Raw genomic sequence first — 17,458 nt, forward strand, 5'->3', positions numbered from 1 at the left:
CTGACAGTTACAACAACTGTTACGTGAAACAAGCAACTGTTTTCAAAAGCATAATGCTAAATAAAAGCAGCCCCTACACAGAGCAGCACAAGCCCCTGCAGGAGAAGTAACCACAATGCTGCGGTACTGCCAGCAGTACGCATGTGCTCTATAGGAACTACTGCTGATCAGAAGCACAGAAGGAATTTTGCTAGCAGCTCATCAACACTGTAATCACATTGGAAACACATGGGAGCTACCTCTTAAAGAGAAATTCTACTTAAAACTAAAAGATAAAAAATCATGCTTTTGGACTTCTCATTGGATAAATGCTTTTCAATTTCCTTCATAATAGCTGACATTGTGTCCAGCACTTACTATAGAAGTGATTAAATAGATACTTTTAAACTACCATTGTGTACACTCAATTATTAAAAACACATTGATAGCGACAGTTCCCTCCAAATGACTGGGTTACTTTGAATTCTTTATCAGTATGAATTCATACTTTTGTGGGCCCAGTCCTACCCATCTCTTCCACATGCTGCAAATGCTGATGGAAGCAGCTAACTTACTGATATTCACAACAAATGGAACTAAGTTTGTAATTACAGTAGCAGCATAGGAAATTCAGCTGCACTTTTCTTCTCTCAGTTGTGTTCTTAATTGTACCCTTCTCTAAACCTGGACTGCAGTACTCAGCACACAGAACAGTGCTGCTGTCCCTGTGTGGGCCCCATTTTTCAGCCAGGTAAGCCACAGGTCACCAAGATCAAGGCAAGTAGATCTATTTAATGAGAAACACCCAAAAAATGGCAAAAATTATTACAAAAACAACTGCCAGTAGATCACAATACGCCAGTTACAGGATGGATACTGTCTGTAACCACAATAAATAACTCCTTCAACATAAAAATACCCTCACAGAGGAATATCCTGCCCTTTGACAGTCAGTGGAAAAATTCCCACTGGCTCTCAGCAAATTAGGACTACAACAGTTGCATTGTATTGGGACAAGCATATTCAAAGGGTAAAATATTACATTTCTTAAGGCAGAGCAATAAACCAGATGATCAGGAATTCAGAGTACCGCAACATTTGAACAGGACACTTTGCCACCCACACTGCATTTTCAGATAGTCAAGTTTGTACAAAACAACATAGACATTTGTCCTACATGTAATCTTGCTTGATTTAGAATCACCAAGCGCCTTTTGTGCTGGTGGTTTTTAAAGCTGGATAAAGACTTGGCAATTGCTCCTAAATGCAGCCAAGTCAATGACAGCTTAAGTAGACTGCAATAGCAAATACTGTGAAAATACACATCTTTATTTATAATTGAATACTTTGGCATGGCAGCATGTGCATTTTGTAAGAAAACACAGATTCCAAGATTGTCTCATTCATATTTTTCCAGAACCAGCATGCCCTCTCTCAAAACACTGAAACATACTGAAAACACACTGAAAGGACCTCAGCACTGGCCCATTTGTAAGAGCAAAATCCAGCTCCAAAGCATTTGGCACAAGTTTATTAGGGAAGAGAACAATAAAACCACAGTTATTTTTCATACTGTTTCAACATAAGCACCTTTGGATGACTAAATGAACCACTGCAGACCAAATCCAACTGTGATATCAAACCTATTCTGCTTCTCAACTGCTCTTCAGTATTAAAATACCACCTCCTGATTCTACAGAACCATTACTCGCCCAAACAAGCAGATGACCAGATGCAGTGAAGACAATCATCATAACCATGCAACTATATTATTAAAAACAGAATACTGCATCTACTGTCATAAGATGAAGAAGTGGGAAGACTCTCTTAACTATACAATGGAAGACACAGAATCACACACTACTCACTGATCAATAGTGAGGCAATTCAGTACTAGACAACTACCTTTCAATCAATCAACTCAGTGAGTGTTGGAGAAACCCCAACAGGAGCACTTCTGCACATGTATAAGCACTAAACTCAAACTGACTTTTTCTCAAGCAAATGGATGCTTCATGTGTTCTGTCGTGTAAGAACAATGCAAAACCTAGCTATGAAATAATCTGGATATGATCTCTTCTTGAAATAATAACACCACTAAGATTAAAGAAGCATTCAGTAAGAGAACATGCAGCACTTTATCACCTAATTTGTCTCCTTTTGAAAGAGCTTCAGTTGTATTGAATTAGTCTCATGGACCATTTTCAAATCGGGATGCCTCTAATTCTCTCCAGATGCAGAGTCAGACATACAGTCAACTGATATCAGGGTTTTAGAAAGAAACCTTTCAGCGATTATTAGGACTTTATTATTATTATTATTATTATTTTCCAATCTTTCTATTTATTTATCATTGGTTACTTCCCTCCAGGATATATTAAAACAACATTGGCTATAAAATCAGCTCAGCATTTCGGTAACTAAAAATAAACGAAGCTTTTTCCTGAGACCCTTTTCTCCCTGAGGATCGCATAGCACATGCTGAGGTTCACGTAAATGCATGCAAACACACCTAAGTCGTCCCTCTAACGTACGTAAGACCGAACGCGTTCAGACGGCACCAACACATCGTTCTTAAGTAAAACAATGACGCTGTTTCGTTGTGTACTCACCACGCAGAGTTGTTCCCAGCTCGGTCGCTCGGATCTCCCTTCCAGCAAGGAAGCGGTTTGCTGCTCGTTCTCCTCCCCGCCCGGCCGACTCGGAGCCGCGCGGACGCCCGCTGGGCACGGTGCAATCCCAGAGCCGGCGGTGCCGGCAGAGGCGCCCAGCAGGGAAGCGCAGCTGTGGGCAGCGCCGGGAGAGGTTCAGCTGCTGACTGAGAAGCGGCGGCAGCAGCGAGCCATCAGAGCTTCCTGTTACATCACCGAGACCCCGCCCGCAGCCCGCGTTAAGTTACTCTTAGCACTCACATGGCGTGGCCCCGGGAAGCGAGGCTCATCTAGGGTTTCGAGGAGCTGCCCCGTGCTGCCTGGCAGCCTTGTTCCTGCATCATTCCCGAGGTCTGCTGCGGCTCGTCTGGCAGCCAAAGGTTCGTGCTCCTAAACGAGTTGGAAAAGACTCATCCTACAGAAAGGAGCAGAGGACTTGTCTCATGTATCTTCCTCCTCATACTAGACCTAGAGACAAGAGTCATTAAATGAATGATTATTTCGAACCAAAGAGTTGTCAAGCTGCAGTCCTCCCAAACCTGAGTGACCTGAGTCACCTTTGCTGGCACTGTGAGGCTGCATCATGCCCCAGAGTCAGTACAGAAAAGCTGTATAGAGAAATGCCTACATTCCTCAGATACAAAATGGTGCTATAGCACAGAGTCACATTTAAATTACGCACTAGCTTAAACTGGGAAAGTACCATAATAATTTTGCTTCAGTATAACATCAGGTAAACAAGTCTTTCAAATAACAAGGATAAGGAAAAAGCAGAACAGAACAGACCTCCAGCTATATCTAATTACCGCTGGTTTCAAAGCATCAAGTATAAGATGCCCAGTTTGCAAACTGCTACAGCTCAAAACAGAGCAGAACAGATGACAATCCTTAGACTCGCTGCAAAGAAGCTTAAATCAGGACCTAAAAATGTTTCCTTGGGAGCAATGATTGCTTCCTCTTTGAACAACTGATACCTGTGCTACAGACAGTATCTGTGCTCTCCAAACCAATAGTTGCCACGTACACACAGCATCGCTACACTGTACAAATGGGGAGATCATGTGACATTGATCTCAAATACTACAAACACCTACAACACCAGTAATCTGCATGGGACGCATTCCAGAAAGTCATGGTTTTCTAAATGATCATCAAAATCACACCGATTTAATTTGCTCATGAAACAAGTTGAAGCATTTCTGCTTGCTTCTTAGTACCCACTGTGAACACACTATTTTTACCAGCAGAAGCGTTTGTGGAACATGCAAAGTGGAGAAGGGAACTGATCACGATATTGAAAACCCTTTCTCTGAAAACATAAGCAGCCAGAAACTCAATCCAAAGCAAAAACAAAAACCAAGCCAGGACCACAAATGTTTGCAAGAGAGCAAAGGGGTAGCAACAGTTCAAACTCATGTGGTCGCTGGACATTATGAATTCTGTAATTCCACTCTGGAGCTACTAAAGTAGCAGGCTTATGAATTTAAGGTTCATTGAGCATACACAAATGTTGGCACTTTTAAGATCTTACATCCACAGGAGAATGTCTGAGATGTATAATCAGTAAGGAAAGAAGAACTGGCATTCTAGACTTCTAAACAATGTAAACAGAAATAAGACAGGGATTAGATCTGACTCTAACTAGGGATGGAAATTAAACTGTTTGAAATAAGCAAGGTCACCTCAGATGGTGGAATTTCATTAGAAGTGAGCCTGACTGCCTTATTTTAGACCAATTAGGTCTGGGTAAGAGATTGCAATATGGTACATTACACACTGTAACCTAGAAAATAATCCATATATTCCAGCTAAGCACATATGTTTGAAACAGGCACAACATTTCAATTGCACAGATTTATTACGTAGACCTCGTTTGCTTTGGCATGTCAAAATCAGCAGTTGTGTGGGCTTGTGTTGCTTTTTAACTTCTAATTCCTTACACTCTACTTATTTAGCTGTCAGTGAAACTTTTTTACTCCTACTCTACAGGTATTTGAGACTTCTCAGCTGGTGTAATTTGCACTTCAAAGATGCAGCAGGCCCCCACACTACTCCAGCTACCCCCTTTCTCTGGCTGAAAGGTATGCGAATTACACCGTATAGCTCTCCCTGCTATCAGCAGTGTGGGTGGGAGCACTTCAAAAGAGGCCTAACAGAACAGCAGACTGTGTGTGCTTCAACTGAAGCTTTAAACCTCGGGATGAAAAATATAACTATTTCCACCTCTTAACACAAGTTTTGATCTGACAGGAGAAGCTCAAGAATAAACAGTTTTCCTAATGATGGGACTAGTCATGAGGGGAGGCTGCTTTACCCTACTTATGCCTTCGGGCCAAGCAGCGCAGCACAGCACATCAGTGCCCAGGCCGGGACCATGCCGAGATACGTTGCAGGGAGCACTGAGTGCACAGAGCCGCAACTGCCAGCCCGCTCCGACTGCGGCGGCCACGGGGCGGTGCGGCGCTGCCACCTAGCGCCCGGCTCCGCTCCTCTCTCCCTACATCTGGCCAAAGGACCTGTCCGGCACGGGAAATCGGGAATAACGATACTCCCCGTTGGGATAGGACGTTGTCTGCCCATCTCCCGCACGGTCGGCAAAAACAGCAAACGAGCTCCGTGAGATATAGCTTCAGTAACCGCATGGAAATTGCCAAGGGTTCAAAAGGAAGTTTACCCCATCTGGTATTATGTTACCTGCAAACCAGAGTTCATACATAAACACTGAAAGCCTGCAAACGTATATACAAAAGTGATTCTTTTCCAGGAGATACCACCAAATGTCATCACTATGTCTACACTGAAATATTTCAAAAATGGATTCTAGGGGGATGAAAACATTATTAGACACTAAATAAATGTACCAGTTTTGAAAAGGAAATGGATAGGAGATGCAGAGAGAAAACTTGTTTAGTAAGGAAGTGGGGAGAGGAGGGGAGGGAAGAGATAACAAGGGAAAGTGGAAGTAAAAAGGAGAAAAAAAAAAAGGGCATGTCAGTAAGAACAAGGGTTAAAAGATGTGAAATGATTTCTCAAAGACATTTTGTTTCATCACCTGCATGGACTGAGGGCACATACCAAGTTACACACGGAAAAACATCCAGCCTCTAACTTGATTGCTTCAGCTTGTTCTCTCCCATCACAAAATGTGAGGGAAATTTCCCAGCAATGTGCACGCTTGCTCCAAAGCAATGAAGGCAACAACTGGAATTAAACTTCTAGATTAGTGAACTCGAGTTAATTAACAATGTACATATTAACTTGTGACTTGTTAGCCTTACATTCCAAGTTCTTCACCATTCTGACATCTAATTCTCTATCTGTTTTTGTGTGCATGTGTGCTAAGGCACAGTTATTCCCCCTGCTACATTTCATAGTTTAAGTGCTTTTCAGAAATGCAGTGATTTCACTAATCTTGCATGTGGTTTTTATGCAGATATTAAAAATACAGCAGTGAAATGAATCATAAGAAAACAAAAGGAATTTCTGTTGAAGTTAATAAAGATACAGTCAGATGATACTAACGTGGACCTTTTACAGGAAAAAATGACTCAGTGCATTTTACAGCAATGCAAAAACAACGTAAGGAAAACTGATCTGGGTAACTGGTATTATGGCTGAATCCAGCACCCACATCAAATTCCTGATTATAATCAAATCAGTTCTTTGATAGTATTTAACATGCCAGTTTTCTTCATCATTGCACTAAGTAATTAGACTAAAAGATGAATATCTTTATAATGGCCTCTTGGTTAGCACAGCTAACATGTAATGTACTGTAACATTAATGTACAGATGCCGTAACTCAGTAGTCTTTTGATGTTCCAGCAACAACAGAAGAGATTCCCTGAATGATCATTTGTTCAGTTACTGTTACCACAGAATAAATGCATGTGTGGTTTCTGTACTATACTGTAACTAATGAGTAAGGTAGCATAGGGGAGTACCTGTTAGTCCTGCCTTAGCTACTGCAGTTCTGGAAGCAGAGAAGAGAACACAAAGTAACTGAGCACACTTGGCGAGGAGAGTCTGTTAGTTTGCAGAACTCAGCAAGCAGAATTAGCATGGGAAGCAGCCACAGAGCCAGGTTTCTACGTGGACAGAAAGGATGATTTTTCCTAGACTTCTGTGTTGGATTTGGTAGTTGTGGAATCCAGACAGCCAGAGACAAGTTGATGAACGAAACAGAGCCTGAGGAAAAACATACTACCATGAAATGACATATGATCATAACACCATATATTTACAAATACATCAGTTCTTTTTTACACATTTATCTTCAAAATCATAGAATAACAGAATTGTTTGGAGCAGAGGAGACATGAAAAGTCATCTATTTCCGACCCTTTGTCATGAGCAGGGACATCTACTAGATCATGCTGGCCTTGAACACCTTCTGGGATCGGGCATATCTATTATCACATTGAGAACACTTTAAGAAAGATCAAATCACACTTGATAAAACCTAGATTAAGAGCCATTATGGGATTTGGGCACCAGAAATGAGAATTTCTTTGTAAAAATCTGTGGCTTTTATTTAGCCCTCTAGATTCAAAATGCACAGCTACTTTAATTTTGATCAGTCAGGCTTATTCTCTTTGGGAAGTTAGTTCAGAGTTCACCAGGTACATAAAAACATACATTTTCTGAAATCACACATATTTCAGAGAGCTCAAGCAAAAGCAGGTTAGTCCAGCAGAACATTTATGTTCTATCTTGTTTTCCTTGCTCCTCACTGTAGCATCTGAGACTATTACATCCATTTCAGATATTTATTTTCATGTTACCTCTCAAAAAAATGGTTTAGGTATTCTCAGTAGCTTCAGACCAAAGAGAAACTGTGATACATTGAAAAAGATTTTCAGTATTAAGGAAAGCTGCAGGGTACTTCTGAGAACCTTTCTTGGAAACAACTATTTTTGCCTTCCTTTAAAAAAAAAGTCTTGCTAGGTTTACCCAAGATCAGAGAGGTGTATTGCAGAAGGGCAGGAACTGAATGACAGTCTCATGTCCATCTAAAAACAAGCAAAACAGAAAAACAACCAACAAAAACAGAAACAAAAGAACCCTCTCACCAAGAAAGTCTACTGGCAAGCATATGTACCATCACGTCCAAAGCAAATGCATTCATTTCCTCATCCATGAACTGGGATTGTTCTTTTTTTCTTCTTTATATTTTCATTTTTTTTTTATAATAAGAACATATATTTCTGCAGATCATTACCTCGCTAGCCACGAGTCTACTTCATTAACAAGGATAACATCAGTGAACCTAGCAAATATATTTTAAATTCTTATAAATACCTGTTACATTGCTTCATACATTCGTAATTCTAATTCTCTCTTGATGGTTTCACTGAGTTCATTCCAACTCACATTCATCGCACATTAGTGTAATTCTGTGCACTTCAATGGAGTTACTTGCATAACCTAAAATAAATCTGATTAAAACAAACCGAGTTTTTATTTCTTCTTTTAAGCAATAGATCTCTGCCTCAATCTACGGAACTGAGATAATTGTGTATGACAAGTAATTACTCTCTGATAAGTCTTATGCTTGCTTTTTTTTTTTTTTTTTGTTTAAAAGATCAAAACAGATTTCAGAAAAGAATAGGAAAATAAACTGGAACCTTTCCTACTTTCTAATCGTGAGTTCCACACCCACATAGCTTATTACATCCTGTTTCAGCTTTAGTAATTATATTGTCAAACTACATTTTAAGAGCTCTTTTCCAAAGTACAAGGTAATGTTTATTAACACAAATGATGCATACATAATAAAAATATAAACAGCTTAATAAATGCAATCAAAATAATCCGTACAGTAAATATATTTAAATGGTGTATTCTAAAGGCTTTCATTCACAGGCGAGTAACAGTTTACTTCCCATTTACATAAAAATTAAAGCTGTATTCTTCCATGGATGATTTCCTCCCCCTTGGTCTTTCGTGACTGTTTCTTTTTTTTCTTGATTCTTATTAATCTTCTTCCATCTTTTCTTTTAAAAAATTCTGAGGGTAAAATGACAAAGTTAGGACCGCATAACTAACATCCTCAATTATCCAAAATGAGACAAGTCTTGTTTTCAAGAAATATTCTTGAGAAAAGAAAAAGGAACATTCGGTCTTACCTGAAGTCTTATATGCCCAACCAGTGTTAAGCAGCCTGTCTTGTACTTTAGTATCCATTAGTATTTTAGTATCCATACTGCTCCCTCTAGCTCTCTATTCTGCTTACCAGTTGCACTTGGCCAAAACTTTCAGCTATTATGTTCTATCAGGCCAATACTTTCTACTAAAAACTGCAAGAATATTTCAGCCCATAGCATGCATAATACTTGCCTTTTGTGACACTCTGTGGCAATATCAGTTCCCATACCTTTCTTGCAGATTCTTAAACATGACTTCCTGGAGGTGAAATTATTTTCATTCCCACCACAACCACTGTAGGTAAACGGACGACATCTTCCAGTTGAATAGTTGTAGAAAAACCTTATCTCTTTAGCTCTACAAAGTCCTCTATCCATAGGAGTCAGGCATAAAGAGGGGATAGGAGGTGGTTCTAGAAATACCAGAAAAAACAAGGTTATACAACACTGTCTCATTTTTGTTTTGCTTATATTTTACATGAGACTTGAAGCTTTCAGATCCTTGAAGCCTATGAACTTTACTGGCAAATTTCATTCTGTCCTCCTGAAAATCCAGGATACTGAGCGTAAGCATTTGTCATTTCATGACCATGAAAAAAAAAAACCAACAAATATTATTCTCTCCTTCACTTACAAAAGCAAACAAAACCTTACCTGAAAGCAAGGTTTGGTTCATATGCATTTAGTGATAAAATCAACATTTCTGTCATAGGAGATAATATTCAAAATCAATTGAAGAAATTTACTTGTAGAATATGAAAGAACTGAAATAAGGAGAGCCTTAAAAAAAATAAAATAAAATACAAAAGGAAAATAATGATAATAATGAAGGAATTGGACTATAAGGAATTGGACTATCCAAATTACTGACAGATAATCTGAAATCACGCAGAAGGGTTGCTCTGAAATTAATGCTTCCTATTTTATTCTGTTGGCCCATTATGTCGGAGATGGATGTTAGTGGTGTGGCTCAACAGTTGAACCTTTCCACCAACATTTTGTCACAATTTGATGTCATGCAACAGATGGCAGCAGAGGAACAGTCTGACAAAATGGCTTCTGACGTGGAAGTGCATGTGATATAAGGTGTGAAGCTGAATTTCTCCCTGTGGAAAAAAGGATACTCATTGACATTCATGCTTTTGAATATTTCTGGAGCCCAAACAGCAGATGCAAGCACAGTGAGACGTCGTGTGGTGCATTTTAGCGGTGGCAATAGCAAGTCATCTTCACTGCACAGCATGTGGATTCTTGTTCGTTGCTGGTGAAAACGCAAATATAGGCAGTGGTGGTGAATTGCTGAAAAGCAATTTTGCAGCTGACAATGTACCAACCAGCACTAGTGCGCTCTTTGTAGCAACCCACAGAAATAAACAGGAGGCATTACTTTTGGAATCATGTGCACACCCATCATATTTTATGTAGGATTTAATACCTTAAATATTTTATTGGGTTTTTTTTTGTTAGTTTATAGAAAGCTTGACCTAAGTAATAACATTTGTTCTACTGGAGAACACTGAGCAGTAATCAAGAAAAAGCTTCTAACCGGCAGAAAAACAAAGGATTGAACGTAAAGATTTAAGTGCTCAACACAACTGCAGTGCTGATAATTTTAAGGCTGCTGTTAGGTTTTTACCATTCACAGAAGACTCATGTTTTGTTTCTTCAGTGTCGCTGCAAGTGAGAGTGTGAGAACCGAAATACCAGCAGATGACCCAGAGTTAACTGAAGTACCTGTGCACTCAAGCAGCTCACTTATACCAGAAATCTCAAATTCTGAGCAAGTTATCTACTCAACCTGGAAAGATTCATTAGTAAAAGCACAATTGACATATGGTTGCTGTACAGAAAACAAGAAGAGGAACAGGAATCACCACATCAACAGTTATGAGGGATCCGAAGGAGTGCCATTTTCCTTAAAGAAGTTGCAGCGTTGAGATAGTTGAGGCCTGACTGCATAAATGGACAAGTGAAGCTAGTTAGATGGCTTGAAGTTAGAAAGCCGTGTAGTAGCACAACTTCTTCAGAGGAAAGCCCAAGTTAAAATTTTAGGGTTATGACAGAGCTGAAGGCATCCTGTTTTTCAGAAAAGTGGGAAGCAGGTGAGTTACTGAAGGCAAGAAGTTACGAACTAACTTAAGCAATTCAAGAGGCTGAAAAGAAAAAAACAGGAAAGAATGCATGTCTTAGACATACCTCATGAAAAAGGCTTGTTTGCTAAATATAACAGCTGAATCAGCATGTTGAAGAAAACACGAAAAAATGCCAAAAAAAAAAAAAAAAAAGAAAGAAAGAAAGAAAGAAAGAAAAGGGTAACTTGTGGAAGACAGGCAAATTAAATTAATATATTTTAAGCCATACTAGCTTGGTATTGGAAGATAAATAAAACTAGTTTGAAACTGGTATGAAATAAGCACTAATTACTTTCCCTCTATTACCTTATTATAGCAGAAAGTGAAGTTCACTTTTGATCCTTAAGATGTGCCCACAACAGATATTAAATCTACTGTCTTAGTTATAATGAAGATGAAAGATAAACTGACTATTGCTGGTTTTGGTATTGGCTCTCTGGAAACTCCTGTGCCTAGAAGTAATGACACCAAGCCTGGGAGGGAAACTAACATTCTAAAGACACTTTTAAAAGCATCAGAAAAAACAAAAAAAAAAACAAAAACAAACAAAAAAAAAACAAACAAACACCACACACACAAAAATAAAAAAAAAAAAACCCAACACAACAAAATACATTTACCTATTTTAAATATGCTTACCTATTTTACTTGCTATTTTCTATAGCAATAGAAAAGCTTTCAAGTGACGAAGGAGGTAAATTAAACTGTTTTGTTAATTATAATAGAATTTAAAAATATACTCGTAATATAAATTCTTTGTCTGAGGTGTGGGTTTTCTCAAGAAATCTCATGCAGGTGTTCTCAGCAATTAGAAATTTTTGGAGCTTCGGTAGCTGATTAGTTAGGACTGATTATAGAACATATAAAGCAAAGGGCAAAGTGGCATCCAAATGCTTTTCAGAATCCTTGTTTCTAAAGATTATGTATTTTATTCTGTTTCTAAATTTGCACTGTTCCTAAAAATTACTTCATTCTCTCGATCAGAAGAAAAATGCCTAAGATGCTGAAATGTCATTTCTGCTCATATTCAAAGTATTTGCACGTTCTTCACACTGACAGAAGCAGTCAACTCTTTCTTTTGTCACTTAGCAAAATTCTGATAATTGTTGAATTGTTTTTTTATCTCCTAGCTTTTCTATGAGGGGAAAAAAAAAAAGAAATCAGCAAATCCCATAAATGACAAAACTGCACAGAGACTAGGGGTTATACATTAAAATCACTAAAAACAAGCATGCATCGACAACACGTATCCTACTACTAGAATTATATTTATCTCACGTAATCATTAAATTTGTATGAATTCATTACAGATGTCAACTTCACTGAGAAATCACTCCAGATAGAAGTGTATTTTTAAATCCACATTGCTCTCAATTTAGATTGTGCTATACCAAGACCATTTAGCATTAGTCATTACATTTCAGATACTAACACGTCAACATCTTTTGGATCATACAAACCCAGAAATAAACAAATGCCATGAAATGCTTCCTAACTTCATTACGTATGGAGTCACATAGCTGATCCCCTGCCATTTGATTCATTTTACACAAAAATCAAACCAATATTTGCATTGACATCAACAAGGCCTTAAGACTCTGGCTTCGTGCTTGCATTGATTCTATTCTGCTTATCCAAAATACCTTATTTAAGTGGGTTTTAAATATCCAATACCAAGCTCATAACCTTGGATTTGCTATGCGTATTATTTGCCAAAGATATGTGATAAAAGTCAGGTCATGAACAGGCATGACAAAAAAGAATTAAGAATTCATACAGTTAAATCGCATCCAATAGATTCCTAGAAGCTGCTACCCAGAAATCTTTTGAAGCTCACAGTTTAAAACACAATTCTTACAAGAATGCCTTTTCTAGAATCCCAGACAGCCTCCCTCTGATGTAAACAAGTGATACAGTCATACATGGGAACTCATGAAATATTTACATTTAGATATGGACTCAAATTTATAAGAAATAATCTCAATTTATAATAAAAAGCAGTTTCTCTCAGGCTTAGCTGAGGTTGAAACATGTGACAATGAACTGTTACTTACTTACAATACAAAAGAAGTTTGAAACCATCTTCACGAGGTGCATGAACATGAGACTTAATCTATGCCCTTTCACTAATCACAGGACTGCGGCAAATATGAAACTTCAGACTTACTGACAGATTTTTTTAATATTCAAGCTTCAGTTCCTCATTCCAGTTACAGCGGAGGGAAAATAAAAGGCTCTTCGAGTACACAAACTGTTACAAACAATAATGAATCATCTCCACTTAACAGTATTCGCTAGGCATAAATTGGTGCAGATGCATTAAAGAAAACAGAGCTGTGTCAATTTATATCAGCAAGAGATATGACCCTGACTTTAAGAAATAATACAGGAGCTGCTTCTGTCTGCCATTCCATACTTATTGAGTAGAAAGCTGACATCTGATCTTATATCCCACTTAGATTTCACAAGCTGAGTGTAGTAAAAAAGACCAACAAACACACAAAACATGTTATGGTAGCAGATCAGCTACTTCATCTGTTCTTAAGCAGACAGGAATCAGACACTCCATCCCAAGCAGCCCATTTGAATCTTATACGTGTACAACTATATTCTCTCATCCCTCACAGAGGGCTATGGAAAGTCACAGTGCATATTTGCGTGAAACTTGCTTTACTTTACAACTTCATATGCAGCCTAGTGCAAGACATATGAAGGTTATAAAGTAGAAAAAAAAGATCTTCATATTTTCCATTGAAATGCAACAGTTCTTCCAATTTCACATTTCCCAGCCACACTGACTCCATCTACCCTTGTTACTGCAGCCTTTCTTCCCCAACCTTCCAGTCTCTTACCCTCCCCAAATCTGCTTAATCTCAGAATTCACCACTGCTAATAAAACCAAAAACATTTTTTTTTTCCCCCCCATTTTTTTTCTCAGAGAAAACGCAATGAATAATGCCTCTTTGCTTTTATAGGTTAGTTACTTTATGGATCAGGGGGTTCATATTATGAGCACAAGTCTGAGAGCAGGTACAATCCTAGACCCGTAGATTTATTTTCAGACCTTAAATTATGCAAACATTTTCCAGTAAAATAAGCTGCCGAGAGGCTTACTGTTTTATATTTAGTCATTTAATAGCACAGTGCATTGGTGTTTTGTATGTGGTAAAAAACTCCAGCTATCTCAGAAACTTACCTCAAACTAACTGTACATGATCACAGTACAAGCAAACAAAATAGAATATAACATGCATTCACACTTTGTTTGACATGATTCTATCGAAGAGCACAGAATGTTATTCTACACGCTCATTATCATTATATCAACACACGAAAGCATTGATCAATATGTAAACTGTCATTCAATACCCACAAGCACAAGGAAGAGTAAATACAAAGAAAGAACAAACAGAAATACTTGGTAAGAAAGCTCGGTCTTTTCCCAACAGTTTCTTGTTTCCTCTTGCATAACTGTGGATCATAAAAATGACATGCCTCAAATTCAATCACCTTTCTCAGTGTGAGCAAGTACCAGCAAGCTATAGTGGAAATTATACTACATAGTAGTGCAAAAATACCTCGAAGTAGACATGAAATTCATTCATGCTCACCTTCATTATAATCAAACCAAGAGATGAGTATAATATAGCCTTAACAACAGTAAAAATGTGTTACAATAAATACATTCTGTATATTCCAAATACAACTCTTTCTTAAGCTGTAAAATGAGTTTTAAACCACCACCTGCCTGTTCAAACCCCACAGAAGTATTCATTTTGACTGAAAGATTTCTGCATCACTGCTGTTGCTTTTGATCTTTAATGCTTTCTAGCTATCAGACTTCAGGACAGGACAAGGTGTGATCAGTATTTCACCAACTGATATCTATAGGAGATATTTAAGTAGAAATACATTTTTCACTTTGACTTGCCCTGCTTTCCAAAGTAACTGGCAGAGACTGAAACCAAGATAAACTGGAAAACGAGAGGTAATGGAAAATAAATGAAGAGCACAGATAAATACAGAGAACTGAGAACTAGAGAAGCAAACTCTTACCAAAAGAACTGGGAAACTGCTTACGCTCTTGCTGTGGGTAACTACTGTTCACAATATGGGACTCGTCCTCATTTGGAGCAGTTGGCAACAAGTTCACTAGAAGAGGATAAAAACAAAGGGGTTGGGGATAAGGGGGTGAAATAATAAGTGGTAGGCTACCTAGACACAACGAAGTATTGAAAATAAACTATAATTAGTACCTGTCTGATTTGTTCCACGATGTTATTAATACTATTTTAAGACAGTGTTACTTCAAGTCCTGATGGAAGAGGAAACTAATGTTTTAAAGCGACTTTAGGTTAGATTTAATTTCCTTCTTTCATTTTATTTGTGTGTAATTGAAATCAAGCATGCTTTGGTAAGGTTGTTATGTTCCTGGCAGACATTTTGCAGTGATGGTACATTTTCAAGCTATGTATTATTTATGACAAAAATGGCCATAAAGCTAGATTTAACATTCCCAGCTCACTATGCTTATGTATTTCAACTGATGCATAAATTCCCAAATAAACAATTACACGAGCGAACAAGCCAAGGAGATTTTGCATTAAAAACCAACAACTATGAACAGCAAAAGTAAATTCTTACCAAAAATACCAGGAAACTGATTGTGTTCTTCCTCTGGGGAGCTACTGTTCACACGGGTAGGATGTTCTTCATTTGGAAAAACTGACATTAAGTTTGCTAAGAGAAAAATGAAAGGAAAACAATGAGGAAAAGCACACATACACACACACGTACCAAAACTTCAGTATAACTAAAGCAAAAAAAAAAAAAAAAAAAAAAAAAAAAAAAAAAAAAAAATTAAAGCAACAAAAGATTTTCTTTTTAAGCAACAGCAATGGCTCCTTAACCACCTGGAGGCCATGGGTGAGGAAATATACTCATCCTATGAATACAACCCTCTGCCCTGAGAAGCGGAGTTAGGAAAGTTCATTGTATTCTGATACACAACAGTCCAGAGGAACTATAAGGACAGGGAAGCAGAAGAATGATCTGTGGTCAGTCTAAGCTGATGTTTCACAGCCCAAGCTGCACAGCTAAATGATTCAGAACTGAGACATAGTTTTCCCACTGTTCTTTGGTGGGAAGGTAGCAACCCATGGTAGGGAAACAGTAAAAATACACATCTTTTTTCCCCTCACAAGACCCGTTTGAAAGGAGTATATTCAGATGTAAGCATTAAAGCATACACATGTGAATATTTTATGACATTATAAGACCAAGCAGCTTGCATTTCTTATATTAAAAAAGAAAAAGAAAACAGCTTTAAGCTTTACGTGACTACAACCAGAACAGGTCTATTTTTCCATCTTCCGTCTTTCTCTGTCTCTATTACCATAAAGACTTTGTCTTCACTGTAGGTATCAATATTTTCACAATATCTTTCCCCAGATGTCTGCTCTAGAAATTGTTTTTGTAACATCTGTCCCCTAATAGCAAGATGAGTGGAGAAATGAGATGCTCTAATGCCAAGGTACAACAGGAAGTGGTACTCATTTTGGACCAAATCTTTTCCTCAATAGAAACTGATATTACTTCAATTACTTCATCTGTCTGCATTGGTCTACTCAGATATATTAAATTGTAAGCAGATTCGTGAAAATTAATAGAGTTCCCTCTTATACAATAGGCTTAGTAAATATTTTTGTAGGGTTTTAAAGAATTATAATATATGAAGGTAATCAACTACCATGAGAAAAATAGAAACGGTAGTCAAGTCCTGTAATATTCATTAAAATTAATCGTATATATCATTTTTAACAGAATTTCCCTTTTTATTTTACATTCATTTTGTGCATATATATTCTAAAATAAATAACCATGTAAATTTCAGGTGTAAAACATTGCCCTTTCAGAGTCTACTAAAATGTGTTTTTTTTCCCCCATGATAAACACCTTCAAAACACAATGCTGTTCCTAGAATAAAACTAATAATGAAGATGACGACTTACAGTTGCCTTGGCAGGTAGCCTGGCATTCTTCCAAACTCCTGAAGTTGTTCTGGTTTCCTAGGCACCCACCATACTTGAATATTTCACATATTTTTGTCTCTTTGTTATAGAAATACCTCGAAAAATAGCCTCGGCAGATTCCGGGGTCTTTCTCGTGATAACAGAAGTTGGGCTTTTCTTCAAACAAAGGTAAATGACAACAGGGTGAGGGAAGAAAAAACAACAAAATACACCAGATGCTAAGACAAAAACAGAGTTGGGGGTAGCTGATATAATAAGCTTAGTTTAGAATATAGACCATCCGTAAAATAAATGCAGTTTTAATGTACTACTTTTGTTCTCCCTATATAACACTGCAATATCTATTAAAAAATATTTGCTTTTTAGTTTCAGAGTCATTTTACCTATTTTGCTAACAGCTGAATAACTATTCAGGCTATTCTCAAAACACACAATAAAATTCCACATCATATTAGAGTCTCTTCTCTCTATTCTGATTGTTGAAGAAAGAAAACAAGCTTATTTTAAGGAGAAGAGGG

At 37.7% G+C, this 17,458-nt stretch overlaps 2 protein-coding genes across 6 annotated transcripts in view; both read right to left on the minus strand.

Annotated features, from left to right (window-relative positions):
* CALCRL (calcitonin receptor like receptor) overlaps nucleotides 1-8,333 on the minus strand; it is a 62,183-nt gene extending 53,850 nt beyond the window's left edge. The window contains exons 1-3 of one of the 4 annotated variants that reach the window (XM_072342282.1): nucleotides 7,932-8,333; nucleotides 6,575-6,818; nucleotides 2,892-3,098 (exon numbers count right to left, since the gene is read on the minus strand). The gene's annotated coding sequence lies outside the window, so the exon portion shown is untranslated. Of the gene's footprint in view, nucleotides 1-2,591; nucleotides 2,849-2,891; nucleotides 3,099-6,574; nucleotides 6,819-7,931 lie in introns of those variants that run through there. The other 3 variants (XM_072342283.1, XM_072342284.1, XM_072342281.1) reach the window with 3 other exon arrangements.
* A 4-nt stretch (nucleotides 8,334-8,337) lies between these two features.
* Nucleotides 8,338-17,458, minus strand: part of TFPI (tissue factor pathway inhibitor) — a 55,197-nt gene continuing 46,076 nt past the window's right edge. The window contains exons 19-23 of one of the 2 annotated variants that reach the window (XM_072342286.1): nucleotides 16,920-17,096; nucleotides 15,553-15,648; nucleotides 14,965-15,060; nucleotides 9,007-9,189; nucleotides 8,338-8,639 (exon numbers count right to left, since the gene is read on the minus strand). In XM_072342286.1, the coding sequence (XP_072198387.1) occupies nucleotides 8,530-8,639; nucleotides 9,007-9,189; nucleotides 14,965-15,060; nucleotides 15,553-15,648; nucleotides 16,920-17,096 (662 nt within the window). In that variant the 3' untranslated portion in view covers nucleotides 8,338-8,529. Of the gene's footprint in view, nucleotides 8,640-8,887; nucleotides 9,190-14,964; nucleotides 15,061-15,552; nucleotides 15,649-16,919; nucleotides 17,097-17,458 lie in introns of those variants that run through there. The other variant, XM_072342285.1, reaches the window with a different exon arrangement.

The sequence above is a fragment of the Excalfactoria chinensis genome, chromosome 7 (genome assembly GCF_039878825.1).
Source record: "Excalfactoria chinensis isolate bCotChi1 chromosome 7, bCotChi1.hap2, whole genome shotgun sequence".
NCBI lineage: Eukaryota > Metazoa > Chordata > Aves > Galliformes > Phasianidae > Excalfactoria > Excalfactoria chinensis.